The sequence below is a fragment of the Podarcis liolepis genome (assembly GCF_965112155.1).
Source record: "Podarcis liolepis genome assembly, chromosome: 14".
Lineage (NCBI taxonomy): Eukaryota > Metazoa > Chordata > Lepidosauria > Squamata > Lacertidae > Podarcis > Podarcis liolepis.
This window is the reverse complement of record NC_139569.1, coordinates 22935393-22952006: the sequence shown is the minus strand read 5'-3', so window position 1 is coordinate 22952006 and position 16614 is coordinate 22935393. Positions and strand designations below refer to the sequence as shown.

The 16614-nt window shown below is 45.6% G+C and overlaps 1 protein-coding gene across 3 annotated transcripts; it reads left to right on the top strand.

The window, feature by feature from the left end:
- The first annotated feature begins 398 nt into the window (after positions 1–398).
- On the top strand, positions 399–14545 carry SSTR5 (somatostatin receptor 5). Of its 3 annotated transcripts, none has more exons than XM_083473844.1 (3): positions 399–842; positions 2183–2672; positions 9676–14545. In XM_083473844.1, the coding sequence occupies exon 3, from the start codon at positions 9739–9741 to the stop codon at positions 10849–10851; it is 1113 nt and encodes a 370-aa protein (XP_083329970.1). In that variant the 5' UTR covers positions 399–842; positions 2183–2672; positions 9676–9738; the 3' UTR covers positions 10852–14545. The 3 variants fall into 3 exon arrangements, with proteins under 3 accessions (XP_083329970.1, XP_083329968.1, XP_083329969.1); XM_083473842.1 differs by having other exon boundaries at positions 2037–2672; XM_083473843.1 differs by lacking the exon at positions 399–842 and adding an exon at positions 1054–1431 and having other exon boundaries at positions 2037–2672.
- Positions 14546–16614: the final 2069 nt, after the last annotated feature.

Genomic DNA, 16614 nt, shown 5'->3' with positions numbered 1-16614 from the left:
CCATCATCCACTGTGAAAGCCAACTTTCTGGTAACTTCAGCAGCTTAAGGACGGGGGAGGGGAGGGAGCTGCCCGACGAAGGGTGCTGTGTAACCATAAAGCTTGCACTTGTTCCCCGCAGGAATCAAAGCTGGCCCATTCGAAAACGTCGCTCCGACAGTTATATTTTGGCGACGTTCGACAAAAGAGCAAATATGGGATTCTTCCCCCGACTCTACATGCGGAAAAATGCGCGCACCGCCATAGGGCGCACGGCTGCAGAGCGCGACGGGTTCCTTTTGATCTTTCTCTCTCTCGTGCTCTTTTGGGAAGCGTCTGCAACCTTTCCCGACCGAGCACCACCCGCGCTTTGGATAGAGACGCCCCAGACGCCCCCACCTGCCGCTTCACGAGCCGAGTTCCTCCGGCTCTGGGCTCTTTCCACCGCGGCGCCCAAGATCACCCCGGGAACAGGAGGAGAAGCTCTTGGGGGCAAGTTTCTTTCCCCGGGGCTTAGAAAAAGGAAGCGGGCTATTTACCAAGCAGAAGTTGGGGGGGGGAGAGAAGCGGTGCGGGTAACCTTTTGCAGTTTGCGGGGGGGGTGGATTCCTCGCAAACGCGCCCCTAAATCGGAGTTCTTTTTAGAGCAAAGAATACGAAATAGTGCGCAAAGCAGACACTTTGGGAAATCCGCTTTACAGGGCGAGGGGGGCAGCATCCCCCACCCTTCAGGAGACTCCCCCCCCCACCTCACATCGCCAGCCCCATTCCTTCAGGCGCCCAGCCAGAGGCTTGATGCAAAGTAGCCTTGGCAAATGAAGGGCATGGATGAAATAGACGAGACGCCACTTGAAACCGACGAGGTAAGGCGTCTCGGCTTGGAACTAGCATTCCCGGGCAGGCTTGAAAAAGACTCCTCACTCCCAAATGGGAGTGAAGGAAAAGAGATTGAATGAGTCAAACGGAAGCCAATCTCTCTCTCTCTCTCTCTCTCTCTCTCTCTCTCTCTCTCTCTCTCTCTCTCTCTCTCTCTCTCCGTGTGTGTGTGTGTGTGTGTGTGTGTGTGTTGTGTGCATTCTTGCCTGTTGCCATTTCCTCTCCGATTGTTGCGTTCACCACTTTGCGCATCTCCCTTATTATCGGACTGCCCTGGAGACGCTTCTCACTGACGCTTTAATGTTACGGCGGGTTTATTTATATGTATATATAGACGATGGGGGCAGGAGGGAAGCGAGGAAGGGAAGAAATGTGGGTACGACCTCTGGCTGTTCAGCCCTGCTAAAATCCCTCGCTCCCCCCACTTCCCTTGCTCCTGTGAAGGAGCTCTGCGCAATCCGAAAGCTTGCGTCCTTGACGCACCGCATAGTTTAACCGTGGAACTCGCTCCCGCAGGAGGCAGCGATGCCCAACAACTTGGATGGCTCTAAAAGAGGACTGGACCAATTCACGGAGGTGAGGGCTACCAGTGGCGACTAGCCACGATGACTACTCTTCCTCTACAGTCGGAGACTTCTGTACCCCAGTTGCTGGAAACCACAGAAGGGGAGGGTGCTCTTGTGCTTGAGTGCTGCTTGCGGATTTCTTTTTGGGGGCATCTGTTTGGCCACTGTGAGAACAGGATGCTGGATGGGCAAATGGCCTGATCCAGCAGGCTTGTCTTGGTTCCTGCGTTTTGGATCCTAGCTGTCGCAGAGCATTTCGCCTGTAACATTTTCGGGACAGAGCCCTGCCTTTTGGTTTCTGCGATATTGTTACCCTGCAAAGCTCCCAGCGCCAGACAGAGGGCCTTCTCGGTAGTGGTGCCCACCCTGTGGAACACCCTCCCTTCAGATGTGAAGGAAATAAGCAGCTATCCTATCTTTAAAAGACATCTGAAGGCAGCCCTCTTTAGGGAAGTTTTTAATATTTAATGCTGTACTGTTTTTAACATTTGATTGGCTGGGGAGTGGCTGGGGAAACTCAGCCAGATGGGTGGGGTATAAATAATAAATTATTATTATTATTATTATTATTATTATTATTATTATTATTATTATTATTATTATTATTATTATTAGCGCTCATGGTGCAAGCCATAAAGTGACATGACTGCAGCTCTTTCGTACTTCGGCGCGCCAGAGGATCCTGAGAAACGGCCGCCTTTCCAAATCCAACCCACGCGCAACTTCCAAGCGCCTGCTTTCTTTCCCCCCTCTTTTCAAAGGAGCTCCCTGGAGCCCTCGGGCGAGATGTTTCCCCGCCCTCCTTGCAAGGCAGGTCCGTTGTCTGCAGGGGGTACTGCAACCCGCTGGCCGCAGCCTATAAAGCGCAACAGGCAAATCCCCTTCCCCCGCTTCCCACCTCCTTCCCCTGCCGTCGACTGTGCTACTTAGAGACCTGGCGCTGGATATTTATTTAGTGAGGCGCTTGAGCAGGGAGAGCGAGGGTTTGGCTTGCCGGAGCCAGGAGCCTGCCGGCTTCAGAGACAGAACTTTGCTGCTGGTGGTGGGGTCAAGGAGAAGACGACGCCTGTCCCAGAAGGACATTGTCCTAGAGAGAAGCAGCTGCGTTTGGCGACCATCAGCAGGACCATCCGACCGGAGGAGACAGCAGGAGGGAGGCTGGCTGGACCTGGATTTTGAGGAAAGCTGGAGGGCAAGCTTGGAGCAGGACGGTCCCTGGAAGTGGGACGGAGAGAGACCAAGCCAAGCCAGGTAAAGCAATAAGAATATGGTTGGAAGGAGGGCGGAGAGGTGGGTAGAAGCGAGAGACTTCAAGTCTAGCGGGAAGGCATTGTGGCAAAAACTTTGGGGCACTGGGCTAGAGCCCCACCACCGAGGAGCCAGCAGACTCTCTTGTGGCTTTGGCGAGAGCCGATTAACTTGGACGCACTCTTCTGGGGTGTGCAGAATGAGTCAATCCTTGGAACAATCTCAAGGTTTTTGAACAATTCGTGGCTGCTTAATTCAAGAGGATCCATTTTCTGACACTGGAGGTCACTTTTTTGTGTGTTTGTCACATGTGGGCAACCCATACGTCATTGTCATCACCAATTAATAAAATGTTGTTGTTGATAATATTATTAATAGTATTAAATGCCATTAAATTTTAATTATATTAAACATTTGTTTATTATTTATTATTACAGTATTGAGCATTATTATTATTATTATTATTATTATTATTATTATTATTATTGGTGTACGCAGAAGGAAGTTGCAAGCAGGGACTTCCCATCATTTGTCACACATTTGTGTGTGAGTTAGTCCACTTCCTCTTACACTGAAATGACCATTGTGTAGGGAAAAGGGAAGGCTTGGGCTGATTCACACATACCTGCCCACCACTTGATTCCTGAACCCCCATTAACTGGCAGCTGAATGTGTGAAAAGGTCCACACTTGACTGTCATGCAAAGCTAGGTAGCTCAGTTGGCTAGAACACGGAGGTAATAATGCTATGGTTGCAGGATCAACCCCCATAAGGGATAGCTGCACATTCCTGCATTGAAAGGTGGGCCTGGATGATCCCCAGGGTCCCTTCCAATTTTATGGTTCTCTGTTTCTATGACTGGAAGGTTGTGATCACAAGAACCACTGGGTATAGGGCAGTGTATAAATCCAATAAAGAAGACGAAGAAGAAGAAAAGATCTGGCAGGGGTGGGGAAGCTGACCTGCGATGGTGCATTTCACACATGCAGGTCAGTGCATGATCCCAGTCACCTTCAAAGTAGTGGAAGTGCAGGTGTGAAGCAATCCAGGGAGCACTGGGTGCATATCAGCTGGCTTACACAAATACAGATATCACATGTCATTTCATGTACATTTGGGAACTAGCGACTGAGCATTTGAACTGATTTTGCTGGGCAGCTTTTCGCACCGGAGATGAAATTTTGTTTGTGACTTGCAAGTGACCCACTCAGGACTGCAAGCCACCCTCTTGGTGTTTCCGTCACTGAGTGATAGGAAAAGGCAGTAGTAGCTCAGTGGTTAAAACATCTGCTTTGCAGGTAGAAGGTCCCACGTTCAACCCCCAGAAACTCCAGAATGTCTCCCGCCCAAAACCCTGGAGAGCCACTGCCAGTCAGTGTAGACAATGCTGAGCTAGATAGACCAATAGTCTGGCTTAGCATAAAGCAGTCAGTGCTGAACTAGGTGGAGTATCAGTCAGATTCAGCATGGTGTCGTCAATGGACCAATGGTCTGACTCTGTGTAAGGCAGCTCCCTATGTTCCTAATATGCAATTTTTAAAAACAAAATGAAATGCTTTTAGACTGCCTTTCCATATACTCAGATGTGTGAATGAGGCCCCTTTCTGTACAGTGTGGAACAAGCATGCATAGATCATGTTAATTAAACCAGAATAAGCATCCAGTATTCAGAATTATTAATGCAATATTCCATTTCCCCGTCTGTGAACTGAGCCTGCATTGAAACAGCGAGAAAGATCCATTCTTTCTCCACCAGAGATTGTGATGGGACTGATGAAGAGTATTAAGGGCTAAATAAGTTTCATTAAAAGATCTTGCCTGTATACCTTGAGGCGACTTTCCTTCTGATGGAGAAATAAGTGGACATAAAGACAAAATTTAGGGGATGATGAAGGCTGCTTTCTGTTTCTTTTAAAGTGGACCTGCTTTTAGCACATTTTAAAATATATATCTGTAGTTTGCAAGAAAAATGCATGTGTTCATTCAGTAGAATTGATGGCTAGAACTTGAATAATCCCCACAGAGGCATTTGAAAGTCGGAAAGATTTGGCTGGATCTGCAGTGAAATTAGGTTGGCGGTGATGATGACAATATTTTTTTCTGTGGTGGCTCCCATCAGGCAGAACTCCCTCCACTGGGAAACAAATGAGACCCCTTCTTGCTTTTATTCCTCAGAAGATCTGTTAAGACCTTTAAAATGTTTTAAATGGTTATAACCCATCCTGGGACCTGACAGTGAAGGACGGGTAATTAATGTAATCATTATCATTATCAATAAACACAAATCCTGAATGTGTTTTGCTTTCCCCTAAGCTGGTGAGTCAGACTGCTTTTCTGCTAGCTTTCATCTCAGTTCTTAAGCTACTAAATATTTTGATTTCCTCTGACGCTTTAAATCACTGGCATTGAACTTCCAGCTTTTCAGATGTTTTTGGTCTCCAAACCTCCAAAGCCAGTTTGTTCAAAGGGCAGTGGATGATGGGAGTTGTAGTTCAGCGACATCTGGAGGGCCACAGCACCCCCTCGCGCCCTACATTAAATGAACTTCTAATGTTTTGTTTTATACTGAAGTCTTTGGTATCTTGTTTCCGTCTGTAAGCTGCTTAAGGGTCAGTTTGGAGATGGTGACTCAGAGGAGGCTGGTTCATAGGGCCTCAGCCTGTCCCTGTTTTGGGGTCTTCCTTAAAAAAAGCTCAAGAACCTCTTGAAACCTGGCAACCCATTCCAGAGGTAGCACTGCCTGTCAATTTCCTGCACTGCCTCTGCCTCAGTGTGGCCCCTTGAAGAACTCAGCATGGAAGTGGATGGACACAAAACCATCGTTCGTTGCCTCGGTCATTGGCTCTGGTGCCATCAACTCTTTGGGCTCTCTGCCTACCACCAGTCCCAAGAGACACAAACCACCACTGCCACTACTTCAGGGTGAGGTGGTGACAGGAGTGCCAGCTTGGCCCCATGACTGTGGGTGCCATGCAACCCTGGCACCAAACTTTGTGGTTGCCCAGCCTCTTCATGGGGAATGTTGTGGGCGCTCGGGTACCCAGGGCCCTAGGGAGTTGACACCTATGGCAATTTGATTCGCGGGAATGGTGTGGAGGAAATAATTGCTTTAGTGTAAAACCCTAAGGGACGTGGGTGGTGCTGTGGGTTAAACCACAGAGCCTAGGACTTGCTGATCAGAAGGTCAGCGGTTCAAATCCCCACGACGGGGTGAGCTCCTGTTGCTCGGTCCTTGCTCCTGCCAACCTAGCAGTACAAAAGCACATCAAAGTGCAAGTAGATAAATAGGTACCGCTCCGGCGGGAAGGTAACCGGCATTTCCGTGCACTGCTCTGGTTTGCCAGAAGTGGCGTAGTCATGCTGGCCACATGACCCGGAAGCTGTACGCTGGCTCCCTCAGCCAATAAAGCGAGATGAGCGCCGCAACCCCAGAGTCGGTCATGACTGGACCTAATGGTCAGGGGTCCCTTTACCTTTACCTAAAACCCAGCAAGCAAACAACCCAAGAGAACCCATTGGAATATCCTTCTTGGGGTGTGTCTTGACCGTTATCCACTGTGACTCCAGAAGCCCTTCTCTGTGGCCGTGACGGCATCATCTTTAGGTTCTGCATCGTAGGTATAATTCGTGCAATGCAGTGGTGAACTAGATGACCCTATGGGTCCCTTCCAATTCTACAATTCTAGATTCTTGTTCTCTGCCACTTAAGAGCCCTGGGAATGCCGGATTACACTTAACAGCCAGGGCTATATTTTCTAGAGGGAGAGTACCATATTTTTCGCTCTATAACACACACCCGACCATAACACGCACGTAGTTTTTAGAGGAGGAAAATCCGTAGGCATGCCACCCGTAGGCATTCCCTCCATAACACGCACAGACATTTCCCCTTACTTTCTAGGAGGAAAAAAGTGAGTGTTATGGTGCAAAAAATATGGTAAATTTTTTATTTGTTGCTTTGTCCTTGGGATTGGAATTTGAAACCTTATCAGCACAGCCTGTTTGCAACCAAATTAAGTGGCTGCTTCAGCTTCATCCATTTTTCTTATGACTAAAAAAGCTGAAGACAGGAGATAAGGTAGGTCAAATGACACACACACACACACACACACACACACACACACACACACACTTTTCTTCTTTTCTTTTTTGCTTGAGTATTCAACTCCAGGAAGAATTATTTTTAACTCAAAATTATGCACGTAAAAATAACATGTAATATCAATCATAAAGAACTGCAGTTATAAATTGCTCTGAGCCTAAGAAGGATCTGATGGATTAAAATATCAAAGGGAATAACCTACTAGACCTCAGCAATTCCACCAGAGCCTAGAAAAGCAAAGAATGTGAGGGAAGAGCTAGGATTCAGCACCCTGTGTAGGGAGGGGTGAATCTGTCAGTTTGAGTTGCTCTCAGTTTCTAATTTTTTCCAGTCTGAAAGTATAGTTCTCCACATTTTTACATTTGTTTCGTGCTTTTTAAATAAATAATAATAATCCTTATGAAAATTCATTTAAAATAGCATGAATTTCTTCTAATACACACATTTGTGTATGCAATTTTGCCTGATATGCACGTTTTTGTAAAGCATGTTCCTCTTCTATAATACTAATGCTATTTTTTGCTAATATATGCATTTCGATGCACATTTTACATTTACATGCATCTTTCTGCACATTACTTATCTGAAGAAATACATTGTAAAAAAGTCTGGCAAAGCGCAGTTTCCAAAGGATGGCTGTGTATTTCGGTTTGTGTATTGCTTCAAGAAGTGTGAATAACATAGGTTCATTCCAAAATGCAAACAGAATTGAATTTATCCCCCATCCCTAATTCTTAGAACCTCATTTTCTGCACTTCTGATAAATCAAATTTCTAATCCCTATGGTTGTTCCTGAAAGTATGAGCACAGCAGGGAGCTGATTAAGACATCAATGGGTCAAAAATGTTTTAACTTTTAATAGATAAAGAGTTACAGAAAGGGGAGAGTTTTAAAGAGAGAGCGGCAAACTCATTGGCGCATAGCTCACTGAAGATGAGTAGAAACCTCTTGTTACAGGTGTCTTGCAACAATTTGAACTTCCACAAGCTGTTATAAAATGGGTGTTACATTGGCTACTTTAAAGTCCTTAGATATGTAGGCTGATCTGAAGAACAAGTTACATATTTTTGTTAGAAGATCACCAGTTTCACATTTGAGTTCGCTGAGAACTCTTGGGAGGATGACATCCAGGCCAGTGATTTGTTAGTTTTTATTTTTCTATTAAGCCTAGAACTTCATCTCTCATCACCACTGTTTGCCTTATTTCCCCAGACTCACCTTCTGAAAAGGCATTGAGACCTGCCCAATATCTTCCATTGTGAAGGGAGATGCAAATATGGTAGTTCATTCAGTTTCTCCACAATCTCCTTATCCTCCTTTAGCATCCATTTGACTCCCTTGCAATCCAAGAGTCCAATCACCTCCCTAGACAGTTTCCTGCTACTAATATATTTAAAGAACATCTTGTTTATTGTCTTAATGTTTTCAGCAATGTGTTCCTCACATTCTTTTTTAGCACCCCTTACTGTCTGCCTACAATTTCTTTCTTTCTCTTTGCCAAGGTTTTCACGTTCTTTTTTGTTCTGTTCATTTGGGCAAGACTTCAGTTTTTTGAGGGAGGCCTTCTCACCTCTAATAGCTTCTTTGACTCTGCTCATTAACTGTGTTGGTGTCCTCTTCAGTCTCATAGTACCTTTCCTGACCTGCCATATACACTCCAGTTGATTGTCTAATACTGTGTTTTTAAACAACTCTCAAGCATTTTGGAGTGATTTGAACCTTTTGATTCTGCCTTCCAACTTTCTGCCTTCCAATCTTCTCATTCTGAGGAAGTTCCCTTTTAAAAAACCAAATGTGACCATGTGCGCTTTCCTTGGCAGCTGGCCATTTCCATGTATATTTAATTTAATAGTGCTATGGCCACTGTTCCCAACTGGCTTACCCACACTTACATCTCGCACCAGATCTTGGGTGCCTCTCAAGATTAGGTCTAGGGTGCCACCCCTCTGGTCAGTTCAAGCACTAACTGTTGGCTCACCCTAATAGCCTTGGAAGTTGATGGATCAACACTTGGTCAATATAAATAACTAAAATGTGCATAGATACAGAGGTTCTCCCCATTTACTGCCCCTGAATTCTTTGCAGCTATAACATTCTTCCTTCCATGTCTACATTCTTCCTTCAGTGGTGTAGCATTTTATGTCTCCTGGGAGAAGGACTGTAGGTCAGATGCATGCAGAAGGGCCCATATTCAACCCCCAACATCTCTAGATAGGGCTGGGAGGGACCCCTGCCTGAAACCCCAGAGAGATGCTTCCAGTCAGCATAGACAATACGAAGATGGACCATTGCTCTGACTTGGTATAAGGCAGCTTCCTATGTTCCAAACCCTGAGGGTGAAGACTGGGATCAGGTCTGGTGAGTTGCTGGAACAGGAAGCTGCCTGAGTCTGGTACTGAGCTGGATAGACTAAGGTTCTGACTCAGTTTCCTGTGGGGGAAGGGGGCACAGCTCAGGGGTAGAGTACCTGCTTTGCATGCAGAAGGTCGCAGGTTCAGTCCCTGGCATCGCCAGGTAAGACTGGGAGAGACCCTTGTCTGAAATCCTGGAGAGCCACTGCCAGCCAGTGTGGACAATACTGAGCTCGATGGCTTGACACGGTATGAGGCAGCCTTCTCTTTTCCTTTGAGAGAATGATCCAGTAACATCCAAGGCTATTATGGGGAGTTCATTTTGTTCACAGCTCCCATATTCATTTTTATTTGCAGGAGAAGGTTGATGGGAGAAAACAAAACATCTGCTTAATTCCTAAATAATTGCCAGCCAGGGTAGCTAATTATTTTGGTGCATTACAGCAGAATGTGCAAGGCAGCTGTTTCATACATTTTAAACAGGAGAGATTTCTGAACATGCCCACCAATAATCTTTTCTTTTCATGTTTCTGTTTGTTTTTCTCTCCCCCAGGATGAAAATGCTGAGGGACACTAGGCTTCATCATTCTTAAGAAACCACATTGAGACAAGGAACATGGATCCTTTGTACTTCTCCACCGCTTTCCTCAAAGAAGCCATTCCTCCAGATGATAACTTCTCCTTTTTGGCTAACACAACAAGCAACGCGACTCTCGGAGGGTTTTCCATTCCTACCAGCATCCGCTCTGTGCTCATTCCAATCATTTACCTCATGGTTTGTGCTGTTGGGCTGAGCGGGAACACCTTGGTCATTTACGTGGTCCTTCGTTATGCCAAGATGAAGACCGTCACCAACATTTACATTTTAAACTTGGCAATCGCTGACGTACTCTTCATGCTCGGCTTGCCATTCCTGGCTACCCAGAATGCCATCTCCTACTGGCCATTTGGGACTTTCATGTGCAGGCTAGTGACAGCTTTTGATGGCATCAACCAATTCACCAGTATCTTTTGCTTGACAGTCATGAGTCTGGACCGCTACCTTGCCGTGGTTCACCCCATCAAGTCTACCAAGTGGCGTCACCCAAGGTTCGCCAGACTGATCAGCCTGGCAGTCTGGACTTTCTCCTTCCTAGTGGTGCTCCCAATGATCATATTCGCTGATGTCCAGGAAACCTTTGACACCTGCAACATGAGCTGGCCTGACCCGGTGCAGATCTGGTCTGCGGTGTTCATCATATACACCTCTGTCTTGGGGTTCTTTGGACCTCTGCTGGTGATTTGCCTCTGCTACCTGCTGATAATCATCAAAGTCAAGTCCTCGGGGATCCGAGTGGGCTCTACAAGGCGCCGAAGGTCGGAGAGGAAAGTGACCAAGATGGTGGTCATCATTGTGGTTGTTTTTGTTTTCTGTTGGCTTCCCTTCTACATTGTCAACATCATCAACCTGATCTTCATCTTGCCGGAGGAGCCTGTCTTGGTTGGCATCTTCTGTTTCGTGGTGGTTCTCTCCTACGCCAACAGCTGTGCCAACCCCATCCTGTATGGATTTCTTTCCGAAAACTTCAAGCAGAGCTTTCAGAAGGTCCTGTGCCTCCGCAAAGGAAATGGCATTGAAGACGGCGACCCAACCGAACATCGGCAAGAGAAGAGCAGCCGCCTGCAGGAGGCGATGCTACTCCAGAGAAGTGTGGAGTCCAATGGGCACATGCAGACCAGCAAGCTGTAGAGAGGGACCTCCATTGCCTTCAAGAGAACTGGAACTTGCTTGGAGCACATTGTGATGGCAAATGCCATGGGCATGATAAGAATGGACTTTGCCAAATCCTGTTTCCAGGGTGTACAAATATTTGCTTTCTTTCCACCTTGCACAGAAATGCTCTCCTCTTCAACATTACACCACACAAGCAAGACCAAGAAACAGGGGTGGGGCTATGCAGATCAAGGGGGTGGGGCATGCAGATAGCAGGAGGCTTGATTCTCAATGGGGGACACTGTTGCTCCACCTCAACCATTGGCTTCATAAATAGGTGGAAGGGTAAGAAGGCCTGGATCTCTCTACCTCACCCCCAGCCTATCCAACATGGTAGATATATCTCCATCATGCTTCATGGGCAAGAGAGACATATGCCAGTTCCCAATGTTCTACACTGTGGGCTGATGGGAGTTGTAGTCCAAGAAGCTGGAGGACACCAGGTTGGCAACGGATACACTAGTGCAATCCATAAACAGAAACCACAACAGGATTGGACAGACTTGATTCTCCGTGGCTAAGTTAAGCTGGTATAAAATGGATGGAAATTTGTAGTATTGATACATAGAATGCATTGTAAATCCTGCCAACCCTAACACATCATGCAACACTGTCCCCAGATATATTTCCACAGCTCTGTTGAGCATGCTACAATCCACCTAGCCATTATTGGTAAAACAAAGCATTCTCATGTCTTACTTACCGTACATGCTTCTAGTGGCCTGCTGTTTTGCAGGTTGCTTCCAGCAGGGGAAGAAGCAACACCATCCACCTCAGCGGCAAACCTGAGCAAAGCCAATATGAAGAAAAATGTTCCATTTTGTGTCCTGCTTTCCCAAGGGTTTTTGCCCTACCATTTCCCCTAAATCTAGCAACACCCATTATCAGCACCACTAGAAATCCATTTGAATTAGGAAGCAGACTTTAAGCCTTGCACACCAATGCTAGTTGGGATAATTTGGGTGGTGATTTGGGGAGAGGAGTAAATTAATTAAAGCCAAACCAGAATAATAGAGTTGGAAGGGACCCAAGGGTCATCTAGTCCAACCCCTGCAATGCAGGAACCTCAGCTAAAGCATCTGTGATAGATGGCCACCCAACCTCTGCTTCAAAACCTCTAAGGAAGGAGAGTCCATAACCTCCCGAAGGAGTCCGTTCCACTGTTAAGCAGCTCTTACTGTCAGAAAGTTTTTCTGAATGTCTGGTCGGAATCTCCTTTCTTGTAACTTGAAGCCACTGGTTCGAATCCTACCCTCCAGAGCAAGAGAAAACAAGCATGCTCCCTCCTTCATGTGACAGCCCTTAAGATAGTTGAAGATGGCTATCATATCTTCTCTCAGTCTCCTCTTTTCCAGGCTAAACATGCCCAGCTCCTTCAAGGCTTAGTTTCCACACCTTTGATCATCTTGGTTGCCCTCCTCTGCACACATTCCAGCTTGTCAACATCCTTCTTAAATTGTGGTGCGCAGAATGGGACACAGTATTCCAGGTGCGGTCTGACCAAGTCTGCAGACCCGTGAGTGGTAGTGGGGTGCCTGGAATCCAAATCAACAAGTATTGCACCAGCTCCTGCAAGTGGCAGTTAAAGCATGGACCAGCAGGGGCACTGTCCAATAGCATCAGCAAGTCTAATGAAGAGCCATAACGCCTACTTCTGAGCAGGAAGAAGCTGTCCTGCAGGCTGCCAGAACTGGGACCTGGTCCTTGGAGCAGGTGCCCCAGCAGCATCCTGGCCACAACTGCCTCACCTTTCCTAGCACACATATCAGGGACCTGATTCAGACCATAGTTGGGGTACCGATGCTGAGTAAAGCTCTGACCACCAGACTGGTGCATCAGTTCAAGCTTGCTGCTGCCTCTGCTTGTGAGGGCTGAGGGGTTAGCGTGGTGAGTCCATCGCTGGAAAATGTGAGTTCCTTCAATTCTACAGGGTGGCACAAATTCCTTGGAGTATAGCCTCCAGGGTTCTGTCAGGGTGCCCAGTTTCCCACGATCCTGGCTCTGTGGCAGAGTTCTCTAATGAGAATGTTTTATCTGAATCTCGCTCTGGGAACTGGCAGATTCCCCTTCCCCTCCTCAAAAGCACAAGAACAGTGTAGGGAGAAGGTCTGGCAGTGGTCACATGCGAGCCATACACTTAAAATGCTATTATACCACTTTAAACAGTCTCAGCTTCCCCCAAATAATACTGGGAGCTGTCGTTCATCAAAAGTGCTGAGAGTTGTTAGGAGATACTTGTATTCCTTTCCCAGAACTACAGTTCCCAGAGTTATATGGGCAGGGGGGTTGTTAAACCACTCTGGGAACTGTAGTTCTGGGAGGAGGGAAAGGGTCACCTACCATCTCTCTGCACCCTGAACAAACAACAATTCTGGGGGTTCTTTGGAGAAAGGCATGGCTGCTTAAAGTAATATCAAAGCACTTTAAACGTAAGGTGTGGATGTGGTCAGTGTGGCAATTTGCTTTTTTTTTTTTTTTTTGCAGCTAATTCTGCATCTGCTAAGGTCTGTCCTTAACAACTTGGTACTCTGAAGTGCCGAACTTTTTCTCGCTCGTGCCCAGAGTGCACAGCTAGATGTGGTCCAATGCAATCTTGCCTTGTTGATAAGAGGATTTTTAAATGCACACCCCTATAATGTGTTCCTTTGCAGTGTTGTCTTTTTTAAAAAAGTCATGTCATCTCTCAGCACTTGTTTTCTTGCTTCTGAAGTGTGTGTCGTCTGCTGCTGCTGTTTTGAAATGCCAGGAGCCAGATTTGCTGTAAATAAGGGTCAGGCTGTAGCATCCCGATGTCCTTCAAAATGCTTTAAGAATAAATATACAAGGTGGTTCCAAACGAGGTGTGATGGGGGCGGCGGCGGTGTTGTGCCACCAACCTCCTTCTCTCTTCTATGTCTCCCTGGTAACATCTAGCAAAAGAAGATGGGAGATGTGATCCTCATTGCATCAACTTCTCTCACTGTCTGCTGCTCTTGGAGGGGGAAGAAATGTCAAGTGTGATGGAAGTGTGTCATGCATTATATTTTTATGGAGAGATGCGGGTAAGAGAAAGGTGACAGCCACATTCCCCCCCCCCCCGGCAATTTTTCCTAGGGCTGCAGTTTATATTAGGGTAATCTAATTTTTCTTTAGAATTGATTGTGTTATATATAACCCATTAAAATGAATGCATCTAAATTAGTCATGCCTATCAATTTCAAAAGGTCTGTGCTTAAGACAAACATTGAACACTACCTATCAAAATGTAGAAGCCTTGGATCCATTCCAAAGACACTCCACAATTGGGAAGCGCTGTGTGTGTGTGTGTGTGTGTGTGTGTGTGTGTGTGTGCTGTCACCCTGAGGGCCACATTACTTCCCAAGGAACCCTCCAGGGGCCATATACTAACCGAGGCAAATGAACCATCTCCAAGTTTCCCACGTCACACCTTATTTGTGAGGATCTGACTTTGCACAGAAGTAGCCCAGGAAATCCTCTGGGCACTTGGTTCACTCTGTACATTTCACCTTTCATACGAAGCTGTTTGTTGAATGTGACCTCACTGTTTTTACATCTGAGAATGATTGTGTTGTCCTGGCAAGGTTTTGTGAATTCATGTGCTGGTTTGCTGTCCAAAATATGGCTGAGAATTTAAATACTATTTTCAGATATTAAAATGTGAGTCAAATGATGTTCTTGCAAGGTGGTCATGGATTTATTTATTTTCTTCCTTCCCCCACCTTTGTACGCTTCCGCTTCCTTCAGTCACAGAAACCCTGCAATATCAACATGGCATCTCTGGGCTTGTTATCCCAAGGGGAGGCGGGGGAGAACTAACAGGCATTAAGGTTGTAGCAGTGTGCAAGGGGGGAAACAAAGTCTAGTTACTCCATTCATTTTTGTCACTGAAACTTCCATTCATTTCCGGTGCAATTCCATGCAAACCTACTTAGAAATAAGTCCCCTTAAGTTCAATGGGACCTACACCCAGATAAGTGAGCGTAGGATCACAGCCTTTGTGGTTTATTAGTTAGAACTGCATTGATCTCATTGCTGAATCAAAACTAGTTCATTCCTGAAAGCTAGTTCATTTCATCCCATCCATTTGTGTTTGCTGTTAATTTCAATGGGAGTACCTGACAGCCTTCTACTGCCCATAACTTTGGTGTTATCTATCCTATCATACAATTTTCAAGTGTCCTCCTCCTACTCAAAGGTATCAGACCTGCAAAAAACATGCAATGTTTCTATCATCTATCTATCTATCTATCTATCTATCTATCTATCTATCTAATCATCTATCTATCTATCTATCTATCTATCTATCTATCTATATCTCCCTGTTGGACCAGTAACATACTGATGGTAAACAATCCTACATTTTTTATTGCAAAAAAAAATATATCACTAGAGACTATCCTCACCCATATTTAAACAGTCTGCTTCATTACTTATACAAATATCACACTGACATTTACTTGTTGAATAAGGATCTAACCAATTTCCCCGAAAGGAAATACAGGAAAAACCCAAGGTGGGGGAGGGAGAGTTGCAGAAGTCCTAGGCAACAAATGATCAGAAATAGAGTGTTATATGAGTTGTCTTCACCAAATGAGTCCGGAGAAAGCGGAGGGTGTTCTGTATCACATTTTAAGTAGAGGATGTCTTCAAATCCTGCCATACTGGGGTGGGGGGGGCAGGATTCGGAACTGGGGAGAGCAGGAATAGAACCTGTATTTTCATATTGCTCAATTGACACTAGTTCGTTTCCCAGGATTTTGATCCTACTTATCCTTACTGGGGAGGAATCCGCCACTGACTTCATGCAGAATCAATTCACAATGAGCCTTGATTTTCAGAACTAAACAAGTTTCACAAAATGCACTTTTCAGGCGCAAAAAATATGTAATAGTAGATTCAGCCTGTGTGTGTGGGCTACATAGAAAAAAAACAAGCACACGGTCTCCGTTAATGCTAGAATAAAATGTCCTGGGTAGACAGCCTTGATAATAAAAAAATAGCACTTCAAAAAACAAAACAAACCAATTCACCTCCTGAACTGTTTGTGGTAAGGAAAGTGATGGGGAATGTGCAGAAAGTGTGAGATAATGGTTATTCCCTGGAACCTCTGCAGAAACAATCAGAATGAATGCTCGATAAACATAACAACTGTGGAAAGTCTGTGCAAACAAATGAGGAGGAATGCTCTGGAAACATGTTGCCTGGAGGTGCCTGGAGTCATGGTGTGTGCAGGATTTCTGGCTCACCCCTTATGGATTCATCTGTTGATGTTGGGTGGGTTTTTTGGTTTTGCAAAATTGCTCCTCCTAGTTGGTTCTGTTAAAACAGGAGTGTGGAAGCTTTTTCAGCCCAGGGGCCACATTCCCCCCTGGAAAACCTTCTGAAAACCTTGCGAAAAGGAGATTAGATAATTGATGGAGGAAAATTCCATCCTTAGATCTGGCGTGGTTCAAGAATTCTAAAAAAAAAAACAAAAAACAAAAAAACAAACCGAGTGTGGTTTAGAAATCAGTGATTAAAATTATAGCAGTTTTGAAGGGTTCAGTCTTCAATCTTGCTTCAAGATGATGTACCATGACATCCAAACATAGACAAAATCCTGATCTCAGGAACCATTATGCAAAATTTGGTGGCAATAGCTTAAGAGATGTCAAAATGCAGACTGAGCAAACAACTTTCTAAAATATATAGTGGAGTCTAAATAGTAGATACTGGAGACCAACGAAAAGGATTAAAAGC

What these genes read in the sequence shown, in the direction of transcription:
- SSTR5 (XM_083473844.1), top strand. Translation starts at nt 9,739, where the DNA reads ATGGATCCTTTGTACTTCTCCACCGCTTTCCTCAAAGAAGCCATTCCT.